Here is a 27,736-nt window from a genome sequence, read left to right as displayed (position 1 = left end):
GATTCCATTTTATCATTCACACTCAGTAGTTAAATTTATACGACATGACTGAATTATACATGCTTAACTTTAAGGCATCTATTTTTTTCCTTCCGCACATGGCGCTTGTCGCCAGTGTGTCGCGTTAATCACCTGTGACAGTGCTGCTGTCCTTTACATGCCAAACATGCATCACCCGAAGAAAAATACAGCAGCAGCCCCGTCAGTGTATTTTGAGTTCGCGCACTGTGCAGAGCCGCCAGCTAACAGTGTCAGTCTGTTGACTGTCCGCTTAATCCGTGCCAATGACATTGGGGGGGGGGGGGGGGCTATGGGCATTCCGTTTGGCGAATCCCCCAGCTGTTTGTCATTCGGCTTCCGAAAGGTTTGGATCTTATGATTTTTAGGTTTTTAGTAGTATATGAATGCACTTTTTCCTGCGTGAGTTTTTGTGCGTGAGGGGGTAATATATCCCTTTCTTACCGCTGTAGCAGCCCACCCTTTGGGGCCGTGGTGACATTTGACACGACGACAGCAGTGAGGCTGTCCAGGCCGCCCCCGGGGCAGGGCCGTCCGCCCAGCAGGAGCCTCTGTTGTTGCCCAGCGGGGTTGTCTGACTGTGCTTGTAACCTAAACCCAGTCTCTCCACTCTCACCGAAAGGTCTCACCAGCAAGAGTGCAGAAAGACTCAAAGTCTCTCTCTCTCTCTCTCTCTAGGCTGCGTCCTTCTTGTTGCCAGGCAACAGGTGTTGGCTCAGACACTGCCCCCCCCCCTCCTCCCCCCGGCCAGGGGTCCACGGGCTGTTGCCTGCCTGGCCGAGAGGATTCATTAAGGGGGAGTTTGTCTCAAAGTGCAGCCATCTTCCCCTAAAGCCACGGCTGCTTCGGTGGGAATCTAAAGGCAGCATTTAACCACGCAGCCAAAAAAGGGCTACAGCATCCTTCACGTTGCAATTGTTAGTCATGTATCATGTAGTCATTTACAGTGCGCTCACAAATGATTTTCATCTTTAAAAATCGTGACTCTCAGTAATTTCATCCGAATTAATTTTCTGTGCTTCGCCAAGATTAAGAATTGGGTATTCAATTAAAGCTTAACTGAAGGAACCGATGTAAATTAAATGTAAACGTAACGGTAAAAATAATGACTGGATCATGAATACTTGATGAATGCAATGCGCGCAATATGTGTTTGGTAAATATGTCTTGTATATTGTTATAAAATGTAATTATAAATATTGTTCTGAACCATGTAAATTTGAATTGCATTACCTCAAACTATGAAAGTTTTAAAATAGTTTATACATATTTGGAAATATAAATAATGGATCAAATAAATACCTTTGCAGCTCAGAGAAGTGAGGGTGAATTTCTTGTGATTTACTGCCCCCTAGTGGAGAACAACTAACACCATCCACTGATTAAGTCACACCTGCATGGAACACAGGGACATCCATACTCCACACATACACAGAACGCGGGGCGGAGGCGGGTGGTGGGGGGGTGGTCTCAGCCCTCTGACCTTGGAGGGGTGAGGAAGCAATGCTGCCCATTTAGCCATCATGCTTCCCGGAAATGTACAAAATGCTTATGATGATTCCAACGTCAGGGGCTACAATGTGGGAAGTACAGATGCCAATCAATACCACTGATCTTCTTTTTGTTCAGATACACACTAATACCAATGTTGGTATCGCAACTATGTTACGAAAGCTTCCTCACCCCATCCCCCCCACCCCAGTACAAAGACTGATATCAATTTTGGGGTGCTGATTATAAAATGAAACATTTCTGATCAAAAGAATCAATATTTCAGTACCAAATCCTTAGCGGAAAGTTCATTTGATTGTAATAATAGACTGCTGCCTATTTCAACTTCAGAAATATGCTTAACATCAAGATATGAACAAAGAGACAGAACATACCCAACTGAAGACAGAAGATGAAAAAAAGGTGAACCACTGGTTTGAAATACTCTTAACCAGAAATCCTCCCACAAACATTACAGAATAAAAACTATTACTCAGCTGAAGATGTTCTTACACTATTGTCTTTATTTGGAAGCAAGTTTTAATGCCGAATTAACAACACATCTGACAAATGAACTACAGTTTTGGATTCTTAAGAAAGTGCCATTTTATTATTTTGTGAAAACCACAAAAATGATTTATTGATCAATATATGAAGATTTAGACAATAAAGAGCACAGGGAAAGCTTTACAGAAGATAAACTATATTTGCACAGGCACATACATTTGGACAAGATTTAGGTCACGAATTATGAAAGGAAAGCATGTATGATCAATTTTCACAAATCCAGCAACAAATATCATGTATCCTGACAATCATTAACAGTCATTGTCTAATAATCAACATTGGAAACTGTTACCAATGTTTGGCTACAGTGCAATGAAAACTGCTGTGTAAATTGTTGAAAAGCTATAAAATCTACAATACAAGAGCTATAAATTTTGGGTGCAAAACATTTTATAAAACAGTTTCACTTAAAAACAGACCAGACAGAATACACACACACACACGCACGCACACACACACACACACACACTACAAATCAAAACTAATTTTTAGGAATCATTGCAGGTTGTCACATAGCGCCTTATTTGCATTCTCATTTAAAATATATTTGCATCCAGTATTTGCCCATCCATTTTTGTAAAAGTGCACTGCCATTTCAAAATTCATTTATTAAAAAATCCTATTGCATTAAAATGTCTGGACTAATAATAATAATAATAATAATAATAATAATAATAATGTCATTCCTTCCAGTACTGAAAATCACACATATATTTCTAAGATCCCAAGTTACATATTTCCAAGACTTTCATTCATCGTTCTTATTTGCATTTACAGTGTTACCAGTTCAGCTGCTGTATGAACACCCTCCATTGATTAAATTGTACTGGTCAGGGTTGGGGCCATTCCGGAATGCATTCATCAATTCCAGTCCAAATCAGGAAATGGAACTGGAGTTGGGATTGAAAAAAAAAACTATGGAGAACAGAATTGGAATTGAATTCGAATTTCAGGGAGATTTAAATCCCAACTCTCGGAATGGAATGGCCCCAACCTTGGTACTGGCAGTATCCTCTTTAAATCCCCCCCCATCCCCCGTATAATACAGCTTCGATAGCTAGTCCTGAACTTCATCACTCCTGGTTAAAAAACAATGACACGGCCAGTTTTATAAAACACCTGAATACTATGAGATGTACATTACGTGACAAACACCAGGTCCTCGAAGATCGCAGAGCTGACAAGAGTGCACAAATTCAAAAGAAAAAAATAAAAGATGCATTACAGACACTCCTCTACTTACAAACTTTCAACTTACAAACTTTCAGACATACAAAGGAAGAGGAGTGTCAGTCCAAATTGTGTTCCTTGGGCTCCCATTTCCTGTCCGCAACATCAATTTTTTTTCCTGCACACCAATCCCGCCTGGTATGACTTCTGGCCGCTACTCCCGCCGCGCAGCAGCGCAGCGTGCGTACTCCCAGCATCCTAGCTCTTTGTACTTGCGTATACCCTTAAAATGATGTTGAATAACGACTTACGAATATTTCAAGTTACGAACGGCCGTTCAGAACGTAACTCATTCGTAAGTAGAGGAGTGTCTGTATATATAATGAAGTATTAGGAGACAAAGAAATGCTCCCTAACACTGAAGTCATCCTCTGTAGTGCCTGATTACCCACCGTCTCACAAAAAACGAACAAACAGGTATAATGGACACAGCCAGCCTGAACACAGTAGGTCTGGTTATCCCTTAACTGGAACAAACACTTTCTGTGTATACAGCAATGTTTGAAGTTCCAAAGAATGCATCTCACAAGATGGGAACTGAGTCTAGCGCAAACAACCATTAGCATCCATCCGTGCTGCAACCAATGCAGAAAATTACCAGAAACTGTATCCATTACAGAGAATCAGCAGAAAGTTCCTAGGTTCCCGGTCCAGTGGATGTACTCCCCTTCCCAACCTTCCACGTATTCTCCTGTGAATTCTTCGAGGTGTTTCGCCATGGCCTTGGACGGACATGACCTGGTGGCTAATGCTCAACACGTGTCCCAAAGAGTTAATTCAGTCTCAAGAAGCCTATAGGTTCAGGACTGAGACTCACTGATAAGTCCTGCTGCTGGTCGTCACAGTGGGCTTCAGTTAGATTATTTGGGTGCAGTCTTGTGCTTACGCAGCCTGAAGCGGCAGCAGGCCAGTGAACGTGGCCCTCAGAACAATAAGGCACATGTGCCCTGGCTTAAAGGGCGACTCTGGCACACTGGTACTTCAGCGTACAGGGCAGCGAGCCCCGGTTGAGCTGGTAGAACTCTACCAGCTGAATAAGGTCGGTGAAGCGCGTCTGACCATCATCCAGGCTGAAGAATGAGTCTCCCTCTGTCTCCACCTGCTCCGTAAACAGGCATGGTGAGACCCGGGTGAATATTGCATTGACAGAAGGGTCAGGTAATGGGGTAATGGGCCCAAAAAGACACAGAATTTGAGGAAAACATGCTTACTGGCAGGATCTGAAAGTGCTTGATTCTCTGTGCATGACACAGTGACAGGACAAACGCCTTGGGATTGCTCTGGCTGTCTCTCACCAGGAAAACCCTGAAAAGAAATGAGAACAATTTAAACTGTCCAAATCATCCTTTATTACATTTTCAATTGCTGAATCCACCCCGTGAACCCTGTCCAGAAACAGCAGCAGGAAGACAGGTGGATGATGGAATGACAAAGGAATCGTGAATTTCTATTATCTGATATGTGGCATATATTTATACATTACAAAACCCAGTGGATATCAAGATACAAGACAGAAAGACACAGTTTAATCGTTGTGCATGCAACACCTTGATCTTTCAGCCTTCTACAGTTGTTTTAGCCATAAATTTAATGAAGCCATTAAAAGTTAAAGGTGTTCTTTGTGTACTGCTATGCATGCTGTCTCCCAATGTAAACAATGTTCTTTACAGCTCAATAAAAATGTCCGATAAAGCTAATATTTATGTTTATTTATTTGGCAGACGCTTTTGTGCAAAGTGACATACAAGTGAGGCAAATGGCACATTGCAAACAGACAGCTGTTGAGTCAAGCTTCCAATGAATGGAAACGTGCAAGTGTAAGCAGTACTGAAGCAAGAGCTTACACAACACCTTTCAAAAATAGCAGGAAGCTAATAATGCAAATGTTAAAATCAACAGACAATGCTGTGCCTACCCATCACTGAGACCCTGCTGGGCAATCAGGTGGGTGGCCTCATCTCTGGACAGTTTGCTGTGGAACCAGGGCTGAGCTCTGTGGATGCCTACTGGGGTGAAATGCATGTCAGCTTCATCACTCGCTCTTTACTGGGAGCTGTGGGGAGGGAACACGCTTTACTGACCTATGTTGGACAGAGGCCTACGGAGAGCAGAGGGACTGCCATGGGAACTCAACCGGTGGTAGCTTTTCCTCTGGGGGGGGGGGGGGGGGACAGGAAGTCAAGACTCAGGTTCTGAGCCGGTGGAGGGATTTGCAGTGCACACCTTGACAGTCTTTCATCTGCACCTGAACTTCAGGAGAGGCTACCAAAAGTCTCACAGGACCAGCTGTCGAGAATCTCCCTACCCTCTCTTGAGTGATCGCACACCGTGAATATCTCTGCTGGTATGTACAGAGGCAGGGGCTATTACAGGATTTTTTTATGGTGGGGGGGGGGCATAAGAGGGGGTGTTATTTATACAGAGAGGCCCATCTTATCTTTGGCCAATGATATGTTTTGACTCGGTGAGAGATAGGGGATGGGGCACTCTGGGCACCAATCAGATTTCAGCTGGGGCCAGTGCCCCTGTGACCCCGCCCCTGTATATGGCCTTGGCTGGAGATGAACCTCGGGTGTCATGACGGACGGTGCACCTTCCAGGATAAGCCCTCTTCCACAGCAACAGACAGCGCCTCTGAAGGGTTCTCGATCACGCGGCTCTGGTGTCCGGAGAAGTCCATGGCTACGAGGGAGTTCTCCGAGATGCTCCTCTGGGAGAAACACGCACACTGAATGTACTGGGCCCTCGGGCACCCTGAGGGCAGCAGGGGGAGCTGTCCCAGGAGGGGGCTGCTATTACACCGTTGAACAAGATAATTAACCTATACCCAGTGTTGGGGAAATTACTCATAAAAGCAATCCATTACCAAGTTCAAATCCAGACCAAAGTTTTGTTTCAACCAACCAGTTGAGTACTCTGTCACTGTAACTCTTTATACGCAGCTAGCTGGTTGAATCAAAACCGTGGTCTGGATTCGTACTTTCTGAACCTGAGCTTTCCACCTTTGTCTGTAATGCTTTACTTTTCTGGGTAACTTTTCTCACATTGCCTACACCAGCAGAAAACCCATCTGTATAAGTAAATAAAATTATTCCAAACAAATGGGATGGGTCATTTAAGCAACTAAATGTCGATGTGTATTTATGAAATTCTACAAAATCACAGGGAGCATTAAAGTTCATCATTAATAGCCGGTGGTCTTCGTCATGTGCACATTTAACTGTCGTAATTAAAATTTCTACTCAGGTTGTAAATGGATGATATGACAATAAAGACGTGATTTACGTGGCGAAACGTACCATCGGTGATGCTTTCTGTTTCAGATGTGGCTGAAGGAAATTCTCGTACAGCTGCATCCCATGCTAACAGGAAACACATGTATCAATAAGCATATTTCAAAAGTTATAAGTATGATGTTTATTGAACTGTTTCAGACATTGATGTCAATGTTAAATTTATTCCAAAATTTATTCTAGTCATAAAATTAGCGTTTTGTACTATTAATCTCAGTCCAGTGGCAGCACCAGAAGAATGTTTGTAATTTTTTCATATTAATTTCAATGTTTAGAATTCACTGTTTGCATAATCTACATTCAAATCCCTATCAAATATTTTAACTGGGCCTTATCTGTTTACTACCTACTTACTTGTAGGAAACAGTGACCTCTGCTGGTGGGTAATGTACATTGCATTCAGAATTCAGCCCACCATCTATGATACGGCCCAGTTATTCCCAGCAGAACAGAAGGCATACCTAAGGCCCTTCCACCGTAAGGAGGTCTAGCGTACCTTAAAAAGACGCATCGCCGTGACCCAGCACGTCCTGGTGCGCTCGTCATCAGCACAGAGCATCTTCAGGTCTCGGGGGGAATCCGACTTGTGAGGCTGGCGAGTCAGTACATGCAAGTTAGGACTCATTTTTACAGTTTGCGAGAAATGCACAGATGCAGCCATACTGCTGTAAAATAGCACTGAGCTGCAAAATACTGTACAAACAAACTAGGCCTCCTACTCTCTGCCTGCCCGTTGCAATGACATCATTCTTCATGTATATTTTTGTTTATCTTATTTCCCGCCATTCTTACGTTCTGACTGTGCTAAGTCCGCCTGCTCCCTTTTCACTTCTTTTCAGTGTTTACTTTTCCCAGTGTTGGCCCTCTGATGATAAGACGCCAAGCGGAAAGCCGATGATGGGAAAACCGCGCCCGTTGTTGTAGATAATGCCGAAGGCTAATTAGGTTCGATCACGATATCTCACAAGCCTCGGGCCTTATCACTAATGAACACATCTGGCAGCTGCACTTGTGGCTCCATAAAGTCATAAATACCAAACAGCAGTCATAAAACTATTAAATAATTTCAAGTTCTTTCTTAGAAATCGAAACTAAATGATTATTTGCAATTTGCACAAGTATGGAATGCTTCTGTTCACATATCCCATCTTTCCCTCCTTTTTTAGACATGTACACAGTCATGGTTAGGGGCAGGCCAATTATCGGGCAGCCCTAGAGCATTCTGGGGAGAATTACAGGCCCTGCTCCAGGGGGCAGTGGAGATGTGGCTATACAACCGTGGCTGGGGATCAAACCAACGGTCACAGGCCGATCCTGGTTAGCCACATCTCCCCAAACCCCGATACCCTAGTGTAAATTTATGGTATGAAGTTTATGTTCATTGCTTAATTACGGGGATTACACCAGGTATTGGGGTTTCCTCCGGAAGTCTAAACAGAAGCAGTTAAGGATCTCTACAATGCCCACAAAGCATGACTGGGTCTATATGTGTCCTGCTATGACCTGGCATCCCATCTAAAGTATTCCCCTGCTCCATGCCTTATACTGGCTCCCAGTTTTATCTATCCCGGTGTCAGTCATAGAGCTCAAATACCTTAATGCAGAACACGAAGGCGGTTGGCGTGCCGTACATCTTCGTTGGCGACAGCATGGTGTACGTGTCACTGTCTCCGAACTCTGCCACGAACTGGAGATGCCGTGGTTCCTTGGGGGGAGACCGAGATAATCAGTAAAGCCGCGGACGAGGTACCGGGACACCTGCTGCAGACCACCGGGTCCCAGCGGAACATGATACGTGCGAGCGCTGATCCAGGCTCGGAGAGGGTTTGTCATAACGCTGGCGGCGCGGTGCTGGGAACCACGGTCTCGCTCTGGCCCATCGTTACAGGGACACGGTCTGAGGAGCTGAGCCGCTGCAGAAGGAATGAGGAAAAAGCCGTAGCGGTCGGACCCTGAGAGAATGTCTGCGAAACCCTTGGCCAGCACCTATCTAATCTGTATCTAGTTCAAACATCCCTTATCCGCTACGCTGTGAGCCAACTGGTGAGTGTGAAAATTTTGGGGCTGGATACAAAGCACAATGAAGGGAATGTCGATTAGGCAAACACACGGGGACCCTGGCGAGTGTGTGCCGTAAGTGGAGGGAAATAAAGGCGGCCATTGTTGGGTCGCCGTGACGACCGCAGTAAATGCTGCAATCGCCACATCCCCCCGCCGCCAGTGCTCTCCTTACCAAGCAGGTGTGGAGTGCAGGACAGGGGGGTGGGTGATCGACACCCCCCGAGCCGGACCAAAAGGGTAGACCAACTACGCACACCTGGCCTGGGTGAGAATGCCGTGTCCGGATACGGGCGACAGAAAGCGGGCCGGCGGGGCCTCCTTGGGCGCCTAACAACAGCCTCTTTGTTCTCCTGAAGGCAGTGAGCAGAACCTGCTGGCAGCGCGTCTCACAGGTAAGAGCCGTGCCTGTCAACGCGGCCAAGGGCTCCATCGCTGGCATGCCGACGGACCTGAGAAGCATCCAGCCCAACCAGTTCTGCGGCGACGCACCTAACAACCCAGTAATCTTCCCAGCATCAGAATGTCAAAGTTTATTTTACTGTTACTTCTTTGGAAGCATCAGTTTATGAAGAAACGTGACTCAGCCCATGTGATATGTTTCTGAGGAAGCTTATGTGCACTTACTGAACTTTTGAAATTTAACAACAGTTCCCTGCTGGAATACATGAAGACATTAGTTCATTGGCAGTTTCATCTAAAAAAAAAAAAAAAAAATGGAGTAATTTTTGAAAAATTGCTCTTAAGTTGTCTTAGGTGGTCCCAGGCTCTCTAAAGCGAGAAGAGGTAAACAGTAAACAGCTTGAACATAAGACGCTCCTCAAATATCATGACAGCTTACCTTTGACATCCCCTTGCTGGAAAAGTACAAGCCAGACCTCCGCAAAACAAAGTAGAACTTCTTCCAAGACTTCTTCCCTTGCTCTCTGGCATGGAGGTATCCACAGACCTCTGAGCACATGCTGGAGTTGAGAAACATCTGTTCAAGGAGAGAGTCTGTTCATATTGGCAGTGAAAGCTTGAATGAGATTGTAAGGAAAAGGAATAAGAATAAAATCAGCTAAACCAGTTACCTGTATCAGCTGAGAATGGGCCATCGTGTCATTGGTCTCACTTGATACAGACACCATGTGTTCTGGGAAAAAGTCCTAATGGGGTTTGAGGTGACAAGCATCACACTCACAGTTAGGTTGTTTATTACAGTACGGCTTCCCAAATAAAAGATAGCAGCCTGTTGACATCAGCTTTCAGTACCAGCAGAAATGAAAGCACCCTAGAGCACAAAATCAAAAAATACCCACTCAACTGCTTCACGAAAGGGAGGGGGGCTTTTTAGCCCAAAGTGTATAACAGGAAGCGAACAGGATATGCAGATCTCAGCATGGACACAAGCTGTAAACAAGGGCTACGTACTGAATTCATATTGCTAATAAATATTCAGTCATTTAGTATTTATAATATAAAATGACAATCCAAAATACTTGTCCTGGATCAGTATTTGTTACTGCAGTTTCTACACAACTTCATTTAAGGATTTGCAGTACTTCACAGAGGAATTTGGCTCTTACCAGAGGTTTCTTGAAAAACTCATACTTGGCGTAATGCTTTCTAAAACAAAATCTGCTGCTGTCCACACTCCAACTGGACTGGACTTCCATCATTGACTCATGGTCCTCGATGGTTCGTTCTGGGGATCAGAGAAACGCCGATATAAAGCCAGGCTATCTCTTGAATTGTCAAAATACTCAAACTGTAGATGTTACAATTCTGGGGGAAAAAATAAAAACAATGCCGAAAGCTACGTAAATCATCAAGGTGACACGGAGTCTTGGGGCATCAACAAACACACAAGCGTCTCTGTCCTGAGCACAGCTGCATGACAACCTTTAAACACAATCTTATCATAAAATGTGATGCCATAAAATGCATCAATAATTAATGTGCATGTCACATTGTCTTAAAAATGTATTTAAAAACTGATACACAATGTAGATAGGCCTATCTAGCAATCAGAGAAAGTACAACCAAAAACGTCCTCTATAAGCAGCTGGAGAATTGTGTATGTCTAGTTTAAGACATGTGACTACTAATTTGTTAGTTATGTGTCACAAAACCAGCAGAAACCTATAGTGTTCAGCTCAATGTTTACTATCTTATGTTACTGGTGTGCTTCAGGAAAGACTTAAAAACTTTAAACTTAACAGAACTACAAATATTGTCCTGCACTGCAAATAACGTGAACTACTATTTACACTTGTTTTAAAATCTGTAATTAGTAATGACCTGATTAATGCTAATACTCATCCATTAAAAGATATCGTAATATAGATGGCCTGATATGCCCTGTGCAAACAACCTAAGCATTTACTCAGTTTCTCACGAGTTCTGTAAAGATTAAAAACGTATAAAATAGCCATAGACCATCTGTTGTTTATACATGATGTGTGTACAAGATAAGCTGTTACAAACAGCCTCTGCTAATATCTTTTATTGGGCCTCGAACCATTAGTTTTAATCGTTTTTTAGCGTGTTCCCTGTGGCTTTAAAGCTACGCACCACAGCCAGCATGATCTGTGGATAGAATATCCCTCAACTGGGAGCACATACTGGAGTGGATCTGCACTTTCCGACCTGGTCGTACCATCATCAAACTAGCATCTGTACCTACAGGTTATAGGCCTTTGCTACGCTGTTGGAAGCAGTTCAAATAAACAAGCATCATTTGCAGCGCAGTAAGTTTTTTTTATACGTTTATTGAGCATATGAATAGAAGAAAGAAACTGTTGTAACCTTTATGGGCGCTTATCTCATATTATCAGTTTGCTATCTTGTTTTTTTTTTGTTTGTTTTTATAGTAGAGTAATGGCGATAGGTTTGATAGTGGCAGAAATACGTTTGAAATTTTTACGTGCTCACATGTTTTTTTTCTTTAATCGTCGCCCTCTCAAAATCTTTATAACGAATCACATTCATACTGGTCCCCCCCTTCCCCCGCACCCCCCAATATATTATTACGTCTCTTATGTATTATCAGTAATGTTTCAATATTATGATTACGATTCTGTGATTTCTAGGCATAGTTCTTAATATTCCTGAATCATTAAAACGTTTCTGACTTCAAATGTGTTTTAGTTTCAGTGATATATGATTCGGTGACAAAAATGTATAATTTACTGTAAACAATACTTAACTGTTTTTTTTCCCCTGCATTGGTATTGTTACTGTACCGGTATCATGATACTTAAAGTTTTATCGATATTGAGGTCATAACTAAGTATCATGACTACTAGGGATAGCTGTTGGCCAAAGACTAGCAACAAAAAGAGTTCCATCTACCCATTTTCTGTATTCGCTTGATCTATTCAGCATGGGGGGGGGGGGGTCCGGAGCCTATACTGGAGGCTACAGGTGGAAGGCAGGGAACAACCCAGGATGGGGCACCAACCCATCGCAGGGCCCACACACACCCAGACACACACACACACACACCATTCACTCACACAAAAGGGTTCAAAAAAACATTTTTAGTAATACTAAACAGGCCAACCCCCTAAAATGTTCTTCAGCTCCCCCAAATAAATGTACACAAATTTGTTTAAATAGTGTGTTCTCATTCTTTTACCTTCAGATCAGACCACCCTAGTAAATGCTTTGAGCTGCTGGTCTAAAGGCTTTCAATAGTGATTCAGATTCACTTCATCAGCCTTGATTAACCTTTACTTTGTAGGAGTTTCTTCACAGGAGTTTGCTGTTTTCCTCATAATAGCTGTCATGCACATGCCTAAGGAGGACGAGCATGACGCACGAGGCCGGGCTTACATTCCCTACCTATGCCCAAGTGAGCCAGCTGCTCAAACAGCGTCCAGCTGTGGTCATCGACGCACTGCTTCTTCAGCACAAACAGCTGGCAGACGTCTCTGGCGGTAACATCAGTGGGGACCTCCAACGCTCGACTCGTGTTATCGTCGTTGAACACTTTGATGACCTGCAATCAAGGACATAGATTTGGGTATGGACAGCAGGGTCAGCTCCCTGCCAAAATTATGGGAGTATCGGGTGTGTTTGGTGGGGGGGGGACTGGGGCTGATTTGGTCTCTACCAATGCTGAAACAAAGCCTACACCCTTACCTGCAACACATTTGCAAGCATATACACACAAGCAGGGGCATAAATTATGGGGGGATGGGGGGGGGTAGGCTAACCCTAAGACTAAGCCTAACCCTAAGACTAAGCCTAACCCTAAACCTAACCCTAACCATAAGCCTAAGCCTAACTCTAGTCCAAAGTTATGCCCTTGCACATAAGGACTTTTAACTTTAGTTTTGACTAAATCTTTCTCCCAGTCAATGCCGTAGAGAATAACTTAATAATTAAAAAACAAAAGTATATTAACTGATGAATGAAGCCCAATCAAATATTAAGGGGGATACACCCCCTGCTGTCCCCTGCAGCTCCTGTGTCCCTGCTCCCCGTCTAATGCCACTTACCTATATGTGTGTGTTTACGGATTTATGTAATATGTAATGCATGGACTATAGTTTGCATAGACTTTCTTAGGGTGGAATGGGATGGAATCCATACATCATACATGCATAAATCAGTCAGTTTTATTTTTAAAAGTAGGGAAGCAGGAAACCTCCCCGTCACTGCAGAATATCTCCATTCTCGCCATGCAGGCTGTGCCACACAGCCCTTACCCTGTGATTCCAATTTACTAGAAAAAAAGTAGTACTTTGATGTTCTCAGAGATCAGTTCTTCGAGATGTCAGAGCGGGTCAGCTAACACCAAGGTTCAGCTACGGCAGAAACAGCTTCTTTGAAATTTGCACCCAAAGACAGACAGACAGTAGTGGACCCTTTGATTTCCCCGGCCAATGACACAGATGACAGCGAGATAGAGGAGCACAGTAAGTGGCGGCGTCTAACTCACCCGTCTGCCTGCAGCTGCGCTGACTTGTGAATCTGCGTTAGTTTTGCAGCTCATATAGGGCTGAGTGCACAACATTATCAGGCAAAATTTGCACACAGACACACGAGACTTCAGGCTGGGTGCGCCGTGTCCGCTGGGAGGCGGCCGGCCCGCCTGCCTCGCTGCAGCGCAGCTCAAATGAGGTATTTAGGAAGAGGTGCTCCTCTCGCCCCGCGATTTCCTGACTTCGCAGATATATGTCACTGGGGGGCTGTCGGCCAATCAGCTGCCGGCTCTTCTCAAGCAAAAGAGTAGAGGATGGGAGTTTGCTCCAAGCAAGATTTAAAAAAAAAAAAAACTAATGAAAAAGTGAGAAATGTCAGCGGTAGCCCTGCCCGCCCCTCTGAAAGCCCAGCGTGAGTCTGCAAGCGGTCGCTAAGTGGTGGGGTAAACGCAGCACCGATGGGGTCAGCACCACTTGGAGTTTGCGGGGGTGGGACAGGGGGGTAAGAGAGGGAGGCATAGCAAAGATCAACTGCCTGACTGCCTATCATGCTCTCTCTCTCTCTCTCTCTCTCTTTTCTTTTGTTTTTTTTTTTTGCTCCTCTTGCAGCTGAAGGCTGAGCCACCAGACAGGACGGGCCAGCTCGCCTTTGTGGAGGAAAATGAGGTCACGGCTCTCTCCAGCCCAGACAAAGTTAGCACCCTTCAGGAGCCACCAGCCAATGAGAGTGCTCGGCCGTGACATCATCCCCAAACAAGGTAAATGAGCAGCTATTTCAATCATAATCAGTGCCAGAGATTTACTGTAGCAGGCTAAAAAGAAGCTCACTTTTCATTCACTCAACAAATGTCGCCAGGCTGGTTTATTGATTTTTTTTCCTTTCACGGGAGTTTTCTCTGCGTACATAGCATGTATCTGCCGAAGAGGTGATAATATGTAAAATAATATCCCTGCATCACTCCAGCGCAACAATAAGGAAGTCATCGAAGCTAATAGAGTTTGACTGGTTGCTATCAGCTTGAAATTCATATACTGAGTATGAGATATGAGTATGACATGAGATAAGTCTCCACATAGCTACAGCTTGTCAGCAGATGGACATCAGGATCATCTACTCCAATGCTTACAGGAACAGCACCTTAAAATCCAGTCTATTTCAATACAGCAATCATATGACATACCCTTAACTACCATTCAGTGCTTCATGTCCAGGATTAATTCACGGAATCTCAAAACCTAGTTCATGAATTTCCCTGTTTATACTCAAATTGGTTAGTTCCCCCAGACGTGACCCTCCCCACATCCACAACGATCACAGTATCAGCTGGCTCAGCAGCCTCACATCCTGTCCAAGTCCTGCTGCAGCCTCTGACCTCATTACCATCCTGTACCTTACACTCCAGTCGTTGCAATATATATTGCATCACTCTCTCGCTTGAAGAATCATACATTAGCATTTAGCAGATGCTTTTATCCAAAGCGACATCCAGCTGGGTCTGGAGAGATCAGGGTGAGGGCCTTTGCTCGCGGGCCCAACAGTGACATCACCACCTAATCCCAGGCAGAACCGGCTGGGCCACAAACCATCCCACAAGAACCTGTAAAGCTGCCCCTCGGTTTTTAATCTTTCATTACAGAAGTCTTTTAGAACCTTAATCCATCAAAGTGCTTCATCTCAAAGATGATAACCATCATCCTGTCGCAGTAACTGCTCGTACCGTCATTTCTCATCCTATGAACTAGTTTGCGTTGTTCATTAGGGATACGAGCGTGGATTTATATAAGGTTTGTCCCGTGTCTTTTGGCTGTGTTCTAGTAGTGATAGTAAAACCTGCTGACAGAGTGAATTCTTAAGCTATGAAAACCATCAGCATTTAACTGCCTTCATGTAAGAATAAAAAAAAAAACTGGCACTGAGCCTGAAATCTGTTCTCCAACAAGACTATGACTGAGTCTTAGCATAATGATACTGAGAAAATATCTGGGATAAATGCGGACAGTCCAGCACCTTTACAGTGGGGGCCACACTGACATTACACAAAATAATAAATCCCTACCCCCTCTACTGAAGAATGGCTATCATTGAACCCTGCATTAAAAAAGTTACATTATTTGAACATGTGTGACACGTGGCACAAATAGGTACCACGTGCATAAGTGAATCAGCTTTTCCAAGAAAGTAGTAGAGCACAAGAATTAAGTGCCAAGATCTCCCATCAGAATTGCATTATAATAATTCAGAGAGAAAAAAACAACAACTGAGTGATCACTTTAACTGCCCACTTCTGGAGAACAGTAAACTAGCTTTAAATTCTGTCCATACAGTTAGTATCGTGGTTGGAGGGTAGATCCCCTCGCTCCCATAATTCCCTAGGTTAAGGTAACCTGAATTACTCTGGTAAAATATCTGGCTGAGCATCTTTAAAAAAGGCTACTATACCACACCTTAGTGATGTCTTTACTACATCAGGCCATAACAGTGACTTAAGTGCTTATATTTAAAACATATTAACTCATTCACAACACTCTAGTGCCAAGAGAAGCATGAATATCAATGAGCATGGAAGAAACGTACGTCTTTCATTTGTCACTTAAACAATGGGAGACACCTAACTAATCGGTGTGTAGAGTTAAGGAGCGATTACTGGAAACTGCCAGTACTGAAGTCTTAATTGTGTAGTTTGTGTGGGTCCTTTCAGAGCAATATGAGATGCTGACGATTAATAAAACGGCGAGAGGTGGCAGAGCGGACAGGCGGACGCCCTTACCCGCTTCTGAAGGGTGATTGGTGTGATTACCGGCAGGGTAACCCTCCTGGCACGGAAGTTCATGGCTCTCGCTGGACCCTTGACAAGCAGGGATGCGTCCGTAGGGAGTCGGTGACGACGCAGTCGCCTCCTGCCAGCTCCCTGTCGCCTACTCCACGGTCCTCCCCGCGACGTAAGCGCTGCCACCTGCAGAGGGAAGCCCGAGGTCCGCTGCAGTGCGCGGTGGCCCGCTTCCCGGGTGATGAGCCTCCCCTTCAGCCTTGGAAATGTCTCCCTCTCTGAGTCACCCCTTCATCCTAATAGAAGCAAAACAATGATTAAAAATAGCTTCTCTGACAAGGACGGCAGGCTGCGGGAGCTCAGGGAGAATGATCTCTATTTACATTCGCATTTCAGTGTAAATAAACTGTAATCTAAACTGTAAATATTTGTAAATATACAGAAGTCAACTGGGCAGAAATTATTTCTTAATCTCTTACTGAAATTCTGCAAGAGAAACATTACCCTCTACATGATTTTGGGGCCTGAACAAAGAGTGTCACAGACCATGTGGTTAGAGTGTATTTTACTGTTTTTTTATTTTTGTAAAACCCTTGTGCAGATTACATCAAAGGAAAGGCTGGTTGATGATACAGAGGCCGGAATGGGCGGGACTGAGATAGAGCTGTGGAGAGACACTAATTGCTGAATTACATGCCATATGTCAAACAGGACTCTGAGTTTGGAAACACAAAGGAGTGCTTCCATAAGGTACACTTTCGAAATCTCTGTCCTGCTGTCAGATTTGAACTCAGTGTTTCCTAATCCAGTCCTCAGGGACCCACAGACAGTCCATGTTTTTGTTCCCTCCCAGCTCCCAGTAGGAGAAAGGAGGGTCAGATGGTCCCTGAAGCAAATGAGGGCCTCGCTCAAGGGCCCAAAGGTGAAGTTATGCTTTTGATGCAGGCATTTGAACCAATGACCTTCCGCTTACAGGCACGGCACCCCACACACTGCCCCCCCTCTGACATAACTCAGTGTTAATCCAAAAGCTGGTACATTTCAAATGGAATATTTAATTTACTGTATAAATATACATAAAGGCACAGACAGAGTGATAATATAATTATAGGTGTAAGACCTGTTGTACCATTAATTTTTTCCTTTTGATGGATGTGGTATTGGATGTTTCGCATGTTCCATTTGTCTTCCATTAATAAAGTGTCTTCATTGGTCACCCCCTGCTAACATAGACAGATTGGTATCACCTGACCACAAACCCAGCTGTCTGGCTAGGACTTTCATTACAGTCTGTTCTCCATTAAAATCATACAGTAAATACATTTGTCATGTAGGGTAATTGTATATATTTCAGAACTTCCCCCTGAAATCACAAAAGTTAATATTAACCTTACGTCGGCTCCACATTGTGTTATTAAAATACGACACCCCTCCCGCTATATACTCAGCACGGGAAAGTGTCTACTGAAGTGGATATAGATGTTGAGGTTAAATTTCAACTTTGCTTATGCAGGAGTAATACTCCCCCCCACTGATGCCCCGCCCGCCCCTCCACAGAGCTGAAAGGTTTATCTGAGGCCTGGGCACATCTCCTTGGGGGAGTGCAGACTCCAAGACGCTGCCGGTTATCGGCAGGAGCCGCAGTGAATCGGAATTGCTGGAGCCAGATTGATAAGCGTCGCGGTAGGACGGCCAACTCCATATGAGCCAAGTCCGTGGGTCCGATCCAAACGGGGGGTGGGGGGGGGGGGCGGTCTGTATCTGGCTGTCCAGGACAGCCGTGTGATGATGGCTACCCAAAAAAGGCTTTCTGAATACTCCTGCCAGTGTTTCACAATCATGCTTTAGGGAGCCGCAGTGGATCAGCTTCACTGCACCTCCTGTGTAACGAGTCTCCTTACATTTACATATTTAGCAGACACAGACGTCCAAAGCAACATATAAGTGAGGCAAATAGCACATTGCAAACATACATGCAGTTAAGGAGTCAACTAAACATAAACGCAGCTAGGGTGGGTTTCCAGTGGATCCCCAGGTACACAACAGCAACTTCCAAAAAAGCAAGAAGTTATTCAGACTGTTCAAGGACCAGAAGTGCAACATAACATTCAGGGATTTCCAGTCCTGCTGTGTGTGTTTGGAGTTGCACACTCTCCTTATGACACAAGGATTCCCTGCTGCAGTCCAAAGACACGCAGTTAGGTTAACTGGGGCCTCAAAATTACTTGCAGTGAATGATTGTGTAAGTGTGTGTTTGTCTGTGTTAGTGTCCTGCAGTGAGCTAGAATCCCATACAGGAAGGTCCCTGCCTGGTGTTTCTAAGCAGTCAGAAGATGGATGGATGGATGGATGGATGGGTAAAAATAAATAAGAACATAAGAAGAACTATACAAACGAGAGGAGGCCATTCGGCCCATCGAGCTCACTTGGGTAGAATTATATGAAGTGAATGCATAATTGTTTCTTTTAATAATATTTCTGGTTCTCTGTAAGAATTATGGGTCCCCTTCTAAAGTGTTGGAATATTGCAGAATATAGACCTGGCTGTCAGCTGCTTAACACTTTACCTGTATTCATTATACATACATGCATAAATTTTAGTTATTACACAAGAATTCACAAGCAGATGCTTGATCACTCTGACAGCCTTTGTCCTTAACCCAAACAAGCCATTAGTGGCACGCAGGATTAAAATGCACTGATATTCCTACTAAATGGAGCTAGAACAGCATGACTGCCATGAAAGGGGGACTCCGGCGCACTGACGAAAATATCCGGGTCTGCACAGGCTTCCTGGGTCACTGCCATGTGGCATCTACAGTGAGGCATGCAGGCAAGTGCCAGAATACCTCCCAGGGAGCGGAGATGGCAGACACACACAGACACGCGCGCGGAAACACAGTGACACACACATACACACACACGCGCAGAAACAGAGAGACGCGCACACACACGCACACGCGCAGAAACACAGTGACACGCACATACACACACGCGCGCAGAAACAGAGAGACACGCACACACACAGAAACACAGAGACACACACAGACACGCGCGCGGAAACACAGTGACACGCACATACACACACGCGCGCAGAAACAGAGAGACACGCACACACACGCACACGCACGCACACGCGCAGAAACAGAGACACGCACACACACACAGAAACACAGAGACGCACACACACACAGAAACACAGAGACACACACACACACACATGAGCGGAAACAGAGAGACACGAACACACACACAGAAACACAGACACACGCAGAAAAACACACACGCACACACACACACAAACAGAGAGACACGCACACACACGCACACGCGTAGAAACAGAGAGACACGCACACACACACAGAAACACAGAGAGACACGCACACACACGCAGAAACACAGAGAGACACACACACATAGAGACAACCTTAACCCTGAGTAACCAAACAAAATACAAGACTTTTTACATTAGTTTATTGATTGCATTGGATTTTTATAAAATTTCACCTTGTGACAGCTGAAAAAATAATCTTCCAAAATAAACATAAACAGATTTTTATCACATTTGGTCCCCACAATGTAATGTATACCTGGACCACCCACACACACACACACACACACACACACACATACAGAAACATACACACAATACAAACAAAACATTTATTCCACTTCAAACCATTATCAAATTTTACCATATCTAAATGTACCTACAACTAAACAAATAACCTCACCGGAAAGTTCCTAATACCCCATTTCCTATTAACAACACTGAAAGGCAGTTAAAATAAGATTACCAGATATGTCAAACAATACAGTATGAAAAGTTAAAATTAGACCACTAGAACAGACTATAGTAAACCAATGCAGTATAGAAAGATAGTTAAAATGAGACTACTAGAGCTGACTAAAGATGCCAATACAATATAGAAAACAGACGAAAACTAGAACTGGCAGAAGTGACAACTGTTTTATCCTTCGAAATATATTGGTAATTTAGTTATTCTGTGTTACACGCTCGTGTTACTAGCATTTCGTCTGTAAAACCTTACACAGTTCACCACTTCTGCACCCTTGCCCGTCTAGTTTGTCACAACCTACATCTTTACCTGGCATGTCATCCCAGCTCCGCGCTTACCTTCTTGCACTCATAACCCTCTCGGATGATTTCAGGCCTTCCCGTACAGCACCGGCCCAGCCTCTAGGCAGAAATTCTTTCCATTAGCTAATAACAAGCAGCAAGAGAGTATTCCACTTGCGTGGTGGTGGAATTTGAGTAAATTGTCCTAGTTTGCTACAACGAAGATTTGTTATTTTTAAACTCCTAAGTACTCGAGTCACACTGAGTTCCCCCCCCCCATTGTCTAAGCAGGAAAGTTTGCAGAAGGCTACTTAAAACAAATCCCGTCAGGCCCCTCAGACCCCTAATGGTTACTCTTTGTCTTCTTGAACAGAATATACTCTGTTCTGACAGCAGTAACAACCACTCAGGCGAATCACATCCTTGGCATTCAAATGCACTATAACTGATCTGCTTACTTTTCCAGTGCATTATATTACATCGAGATTTTTTTTTAATACAAGGTCACAAGACAGGGATGGGGATTATTTTTTTTTCCACATCTTTTCCCAGAGAGAAAACTTTTAGCACACAAGCAGGGGGCAATTCGCCTGGCATAGTTACGATAATGTATATCCAGCCAAGCATGCCAAATTACACATTGCAAGTTATAAATAAAGCTGATATAATCATATAGTTAAGTGTAAATTTACAGCGGTGGTTAGGAGGTGACCTAATCGTATTCTGACTTAAAGAGACAGAGCTGAAGCAAGTAATCTGTTTTTAACATTTGCAGGTATAATACCAGTCTAGTGATGGGTCAAATTGTGTCTATTTTAGCAATAGCAGAACTGTTACCACACCTACTAAGAGGCTGGCGCTCTGCTGTCAGAGATTTCCCAATTGCTGATTGGATGGGTTGTGACCCTTAGAATTGCAACATACAAACAACAGTCAATCTCAGTACCTCAGGTCAAGGGCTGTCAGCTTGATCAGTTTAAATACAGCATTCATCAGTGTGCTGTGTAACAATCCAGTCAACAAGAAGCTATGCAATTTCACCGCCTGAGGTCAGCCGTAGTTCATTCGAACTTCTCAGTAATGTGTCTCACTTTTGCCCATCAAAACACATCAGGTCCACAGCAATCTTCTGAAACAACAGAGGGAGTCAGTTAGAATCAGGACAGCTGAGAGGCCGGTAACATTAATGACAGTCAAAAAAGATCAAACTGCACAAACACATGAGAAACAAAACACTGCTCTTTAAAGAGGCTTGTTCGTCAATATAAATGTTGTTACACATGAACAAATACATATTTTGGCTAGGAGCATACAGAAAGTGTTCTCCGTTATTGGCCATCCGCAAATATCCGCTAATGCCTGTACATGCAGAAAAAAAACTCTCCATGTAAAAAGCATAATAACAGCGAAATTAAATACCCCGATGACCTAGGCCTTTACAGGGGTACAAATAAATACTGCACGGGTCCCTTTAGAAATTTCTAAAGAACTTGCGCCATAAGCACATAAGCCAGTGGTTCCCAACCTTTTTTGGCCTGTGACCCCATTTTGACATCACAAATTTCTGGCGACTCCATAGACATTTTTTTTTCTAGAATTAGTTTTTGATCATGTTTTTCATACCATGTTGCAAATACAGAGCAGCCAGATTAGTGCACAAAGTCACATTTTATTTTCCCTGATCACAAATACAGTTAGCCGAGTCTTTACAAGGCTGAAGGTGATCGCGATCATTTTATTTGAACTCATTTATATTTTTGTTTATTAATATTTATAAGCGTGAAAGAATACAGTTGTTTAAGATTGTATGTGGTGCTTTAATCATAATTTTTAAAAGAGTAATAATTAGTTGATTTTTTTTTTTTTTCTCAGTAATTTTTTTAATCAATTTCTAGACATTACTAGACATATGAATTCCAGGCGACCCTACATGGGGTCGCGACCCCAAGGTTGAAAAACACTGACATAAGCGCTAAGCACGTGTCCTAAGGTATTCATTAAAAACTTCATCAAAGCAGGCCATTGCTCGTTTGGCTGAGCTTAGGCGTGCACATCTGTAATTTCAGCCTTGCAGATGAGTCAGGGTCTGGCCTGGCACTCGCGGATACAGCGATTATAATAAGCACCTAGACGGACACCTAGACGGGACTCAGACCGGAGCGACTCACCTTCCCGTTCTGCACATTACTTATGTTTGCAAATCGGTTTTAAATAATGACCAAAGATGTTTTGTCTCCCGTTACATTTGCATCTACATGCACCCATGGATGCAACTCAGAGCTTAAAAATCCAAATGAAAAACTATTTAAATATGTTGATTGTTTCGTGACAATATTCGATAAATTAATGTCATTTGAATGTTTATTTTAATTGCAATTTAAACGATTATTTATAAATGCCATTTCAATGACTATTTAAATTATAATTAAATTGTCATGTAAATTATTTATTTAAATAATAATTTAAATTGATATATAAATGATTGCTTAAATTACCATTTAAATGATACCAGCAACTCTTAAAATTATCTGTCAAAGTTACCCATCAAGCTAGTGGGCGAGCTCTAAATAATTGATCTCACCTAGTCGATTGAATTCTCATTTATAACCGCATTCTGTCTGCTCCCTTGTGGGACCGTATACATTCTTAACTTCCCACTACACAAATATTTTCAGGTGTGAATGGAAATGCGGCCAGGTAATAAAACTGAACATAAGACATGTCTTAATGAATTCCAAGCAATTTGTCACTAGCCAGTAAAATAAAAACTGACTCACCCAGAAGAAGCTTGCAGTGGGATGGCTGGTGTATTTTTCCATTATATAAACTACAGCACTACAACACATAAATTATTAAAGGTTCCATGCATATTGACAATGATTCATCCATCCCTGCTTAACACTTTAGTTATCTGATAGCAGTTCAAATGGCAATAAAAAATATAATTAAATCTTTTGAGTAAATCCTTGAGATGATAGAAGTAGTTCTGCAAATGCAGCGTAGCTTTGATACATATGGAGACACAGATGAATATTATTCATACTATTCCTGTGTTACTGCTGAAACTCACCCATAATGCAACACATGCCCTCACCAGCCTAGATTCTCACCTTCGCAAAGGGGTATAGTATTGTGATGATGATGTAACGTAATTCAAAAAGATTCAAGCTTGCGGGTTGACATGGTGGGGCAGTGGTTAGCACTGTCGCCTCACACCTCTGAGACCAGCGTCTGTGTCTCTGCCAAGGGTCTGTGTGTGCAGTCTGTATGCTGTCATAGGGTTTCCAGTGGGTACTCTGGTTTCCCCCCACAGTCCAAAAACATGTTGAGTCTAATTGGTGCTACCAAACTGCTGGCATAGGTGACTGAATGGTGTGTGAGTATGCCCTGTGACAGGCTGGTGCCTCATCCTGGGTTGTTCCCTGCCTTGTGCCTTTAGCTGCCAGGAAAGGCTCTGGACCCCCCCCCCCCCCCCCCCACCGCAACCCTGAGTAGCACAAGTGGTTTCAGGTTGGCCCTTCTGCAGAAACTAACGCCCCTCTTATGCCCCACCCACCTTAAAAGAAAAACTGTAGAATTGCCAAAGAACATTAGACAATCCCAGACATCCCACCTCTCCTAGGAGTTCCAAGAGTCTCCCACAAACTGAGAGCAGCTCCCTGACACCCGCAGATGATGCGCAACGCCCCGGTAGTCTGTCATTCCGCTTTCAGCGTTAGTAAAATTAGCCAGCAAGACGTTTTACTGCCGTAACCCCACCCCAAATTTCACCACTACTGTCTAGCGGCACTCAGCATATATATAAAAGATAGCTGACTGGGGTGCAGGTGGGTAGTGCATATATATACAGACACACACACAGACACACACACACATATACAAACACACACAGACACACACACAAATATACAAACACACACAAACAAACGCACGCACAGACACTCAAACAAACGCACACACAGACACACACAAACGCACACACAGACACACACACACACAGACACACACACATATACAAACACACACAAACAAACGCACGCACAGACACACAAACAAACGCACACACAGACACACACAAACAAACACACAGACACACACACATACAAACACACATAGACACACACACACATACAAACACACACAAACAAACACACACAGATACACACACACATATACAAACGCACACACAGACACACACACAAACACACATACACACACCACATACAAACACACACAAACACACATACAAACACACATAGACACACACACATACAAACACACACAAACAAACACACACAGACACACACACACATATACAAATGCACACAAACAAACACACACAGACACACACACACATATACAAACACACACAAACAAACACACAGACACACACACACACATATACAAACGCACACAAACAAACACACACACACATATACAAATGCACACAAACAAACACACAGACACACACTCATATACAAACACACACACACACACACATATAAAAACACACACAAACAAACGCACACACAGACACACACAAACAAACACACACACAGACACACACACATACAGTGTTATGTAACACCACCCAAGCACTGGCCAGCAACCCCATCCGCCCGGATGCCCCTCATCTGCCTCCCTGAAGTCAATACCCCTAAGGTGGGATATCTACACCCACCCCCCCCCCAAAGTCTGCTCACCCTGCTGACTTTTGTCTTTGCTCCATAACAAGAGGTGGGAAGACCTGCACCTGAAGCTGCTATCTTCTTTCCGCAGTCATGAAGAATGCAGTGACGGCCAGCACTGCAAGAAAGCCGCTGGCGAGTTATGCCGTTACAGTGAGCAGTGAGCTGTCTTACTTCAGCAGGAGGTGAATGGAGGGGGGCAAAGGTGATGTCATTATTATGACAAGGCCAACCCTGACAGGTCTGTTATCTTGATTGCTGAGATGCGTCCCTCTCAGAACATGTGACCAGACATGTCTCATTTCATTGTTTGTCTCGATCCTGTGATCTTTCAACTCAAAGAGTTTGAGTCCTGAACGTTCTGCAGTTCACCTTGAATTAGCCAACAAGTGAGTAAAAAGCATTTAAATCACTTTACATATTTGCCCTCATGAAAAGTATTTCATATAAAACAATGCCCATACACAATCCCTTATTGTAATGTTCTGTATTCTACCCAAAAATGGGTACCAGTCATTTCTCAAAGAATTAACAGAGGTGCAAAGCACAGGATGGAAGGGGAGTGTCCAGAACCTGCCCAATGTGGCTGTTTACCGTGGCCGCTGAGATGGGCCCAGCAGACAGAGAATTAGACATCGCACAGGGAGATAGATAAAGACACACATGACTAATGTCTTCCCTCTCCTATGACAGCAGCTTGTTAAGAGGCATGAAAGGATCCAGCCCCGATCCAGACCCCAGTCTGCAACTCACGGACTCACCAGAGTCACCTTCTCATTCTTGGATCAGCACAACCATTTCATTTTAGTTTATTTTACTGCTTTAGCTCACGCATTAATCTACTGTAATTCACACAGTGTATGGTTTCACAAAGCAGTTTGCTCGAGGCTACCAGAGGACATTACCTACTATGATACCAAGGCTACTACACTTACTGAACTGTTAACATTCACTGCTAGCTTAATATTTTTACCTTAAAATCACTTATTAAAAAACCCACATTGTGGAATTTGTATACTGTACTTTAATATGCAAATGTATATGCTTTATGTCCTTATGTAACTTATGAAATAAAGACAGGTACCCTGTATAAGGATAAAATGAATTTTATTTTACCATAGCATGGTAACAAAACACAGTGCAAACCCTGTTATTTGGTCAAAATGCTCAAGGACGAGTCATGAAATGTTTTTTTCCCAAGTATTTGCAGGAGCAAAGTCTGTGCCAATTTGTCAAAGCACCAAAACACCCCTTTTTCAATAAAAATGCGAAGAATTTTGGCAGCGCTTAAACATCTCCGATGTTAAAGGTTAACTTGCAGACCGAGATATAAAATGTGCACAGGCAGTGATACGCTGAACTACTGCAGGAAATGCTTTCTCCGTGCGCACATGTGTGTGCGCAAATAAAGGCACAGCATTCAGATATTTATACATGTGGGATCTGGATGTCTTATGTTGTACTGCTTCAGTACACCGTAACCCAGCCTGATATGAATGGTGTAGTAATGGTGTGGACCGTGAGCAAGACATTGACGTACCTGATCTTCCTGTGACCGTTCAGGGACATTGGAGAGAGACGGCAGCCAAGAGGACGACCGGAATCGGGCGGCTGCCCTGTCAAGGTGTCCCCTGCCTTCCTGGTGAGGCCACTCGCTCCCTCTCTCGCTCGCTCTTCCGGGGCTCCTCTCACACTGACCAGCAAGGCTCGAGGCGGTGGGCACAGGCCTCAGTGGGGTACAGTGACACCATGCCAGGCTCCTCTATCCCCCTACACAGCTCACTCACGTCCCTTGCTCACCCGGGGTACCGCTGCCGGTCCCCGACCGACTCGCCACGACACTGACGTCCTCAGAGACGCGGTAACGAGCCTTTTCCCTGCCACGCGGCACTTCAGTCCTCCTTGATATCCTTCACACCCTTGTTTTCCTTTGTGCCTTTTTTCCCTCTGTGTTTTTTTTTTTTTTTTTTTTAAATAAATCAATCTCTACCTGGTAATAGGCTGCCACACAGACTCACGCGCACACAAAGGGCTACTGACCGTTAGCGGCGAGGCTGGAGGGCGGCCAGACTGTAAAGCGACTGCTCCTTTCGCCATGGACTTCGTACTCAGCTCTGTGACAGCCCTTCAAACTCGAACACTGGACCGGAGCCCGAGCAGAAATACCAGAATGAGTTTTCAGGGCCAATATGGGGCCTGTGAAGTCACGGATTAGCTCATTCACATCCTATAATTATTATCAGATCATACATTATTATTAGACCATGAGACCACGAAGTTTAATGTGAATATTTGTGTAACGTTGGGCATCTGCCAGACTTCAGTTTCCCGACTACAAGCTTCTTCCATGCGTTTTTAAAAATGACCTGCAGTTACCTCACCCTGAGCAGAGAGCATTTCTCAGGCCTTAATGCCAGGTAGCATCTCGCAGTTCAGCCATTCTTTGGGGATGCTGGACTTCTCAAATATTTACATTGAGAACAGGGACCGATCATTCGTGGAGACCCATGGGGACCATACGCCTACTCCATTTATTTTCACTTTTCATTCATGAATACATTTCTGTGGCTGATCCAGGTTGACCTCTGACCGTATCATGCATGATATCCAGTGATCTGGCTGGAGCTAA

General features: G+C 43.8%; 1 protein-coding gene across 15 annotated transcripts; it reads right to left on the bottom strand.

Moving 5' to 3' along the window:
- Positions 1–2,013: 2,013 nt before the first annotated feature.
- Positions 2,014–27,736, bottom strand: LOC111852297 (growth factor receptor-bound protein 14-like). 15 transcript variants are annotated; one of them, XM_023828053.2, is made up of 17 exons: positions 26,648–27,736; positions 25,123–25,479; positions 21,366–21,548; positions 20,477–20,539; positions 16,339–16,634; positions 12,486–12,642; positions 10,226–10,344; positions 9,731–9,805; positions 9,499–9,636; positions 8,194–8,304; positions 7,096–7,191; positions 6,606–6,668; positions 5,900–6,016; positions 5,388–5,457; positions 5,222–5,312; positions 4,518–4,611; positions 2,014–4,408 (listed from the first exon to the last, which is right to left on the bottom strand). In XM_023828053.2, the coding sequence occupies exons 5-17, from the start codon at positions 16,399–16,401 to the stop codon at positions 4,259–4,261; spliced, it is 1,344 nt and encodes a 447-aa protein (XP_023683821.2). In that variant the 5' UTR covers positions 16,402–16,634; positions 20,477–20,539; positions 21,366–21,548; positions 25,123–25,479; positions 26,648–27,736; the 3' UTR covers positions 2,014–4,258. The 15 variants fall into 15 exon arrangements, with proteins under 15 accessions (XP_023683821.2, XP_072556462.1, XP_072556464.1 ...); XM_072700361.1 differs by having other exon boundaries at positions 25,123–25,225; XM_072700363.1 differs by lacking the exon at positions 26,648–27,736 and adding an exon at positions 17,468–17,561 and having other exon boundaries at positions 25,123–26,626.

The sequence above is a fragment of the Paramormyrops kingsleyae genome, chromosome 16 (genome assembly GCF_048594095.1).
Source record: "Paramormyrops kingsleyae isolate MSU_618 chromosome 16, PKINGS_0.4, whole genome shotgun sequence".
Taxonomy (NCBI): Eukaryota; Metazoa; Chordata; class Actinopteri; order Osteoglossiformes; family Mormyridae; genus Paramormyrops; species Paramormyrops kingsleyae.
This window is presented reverse-complemented; position numbering and strand designations above follow the sequence as displayed.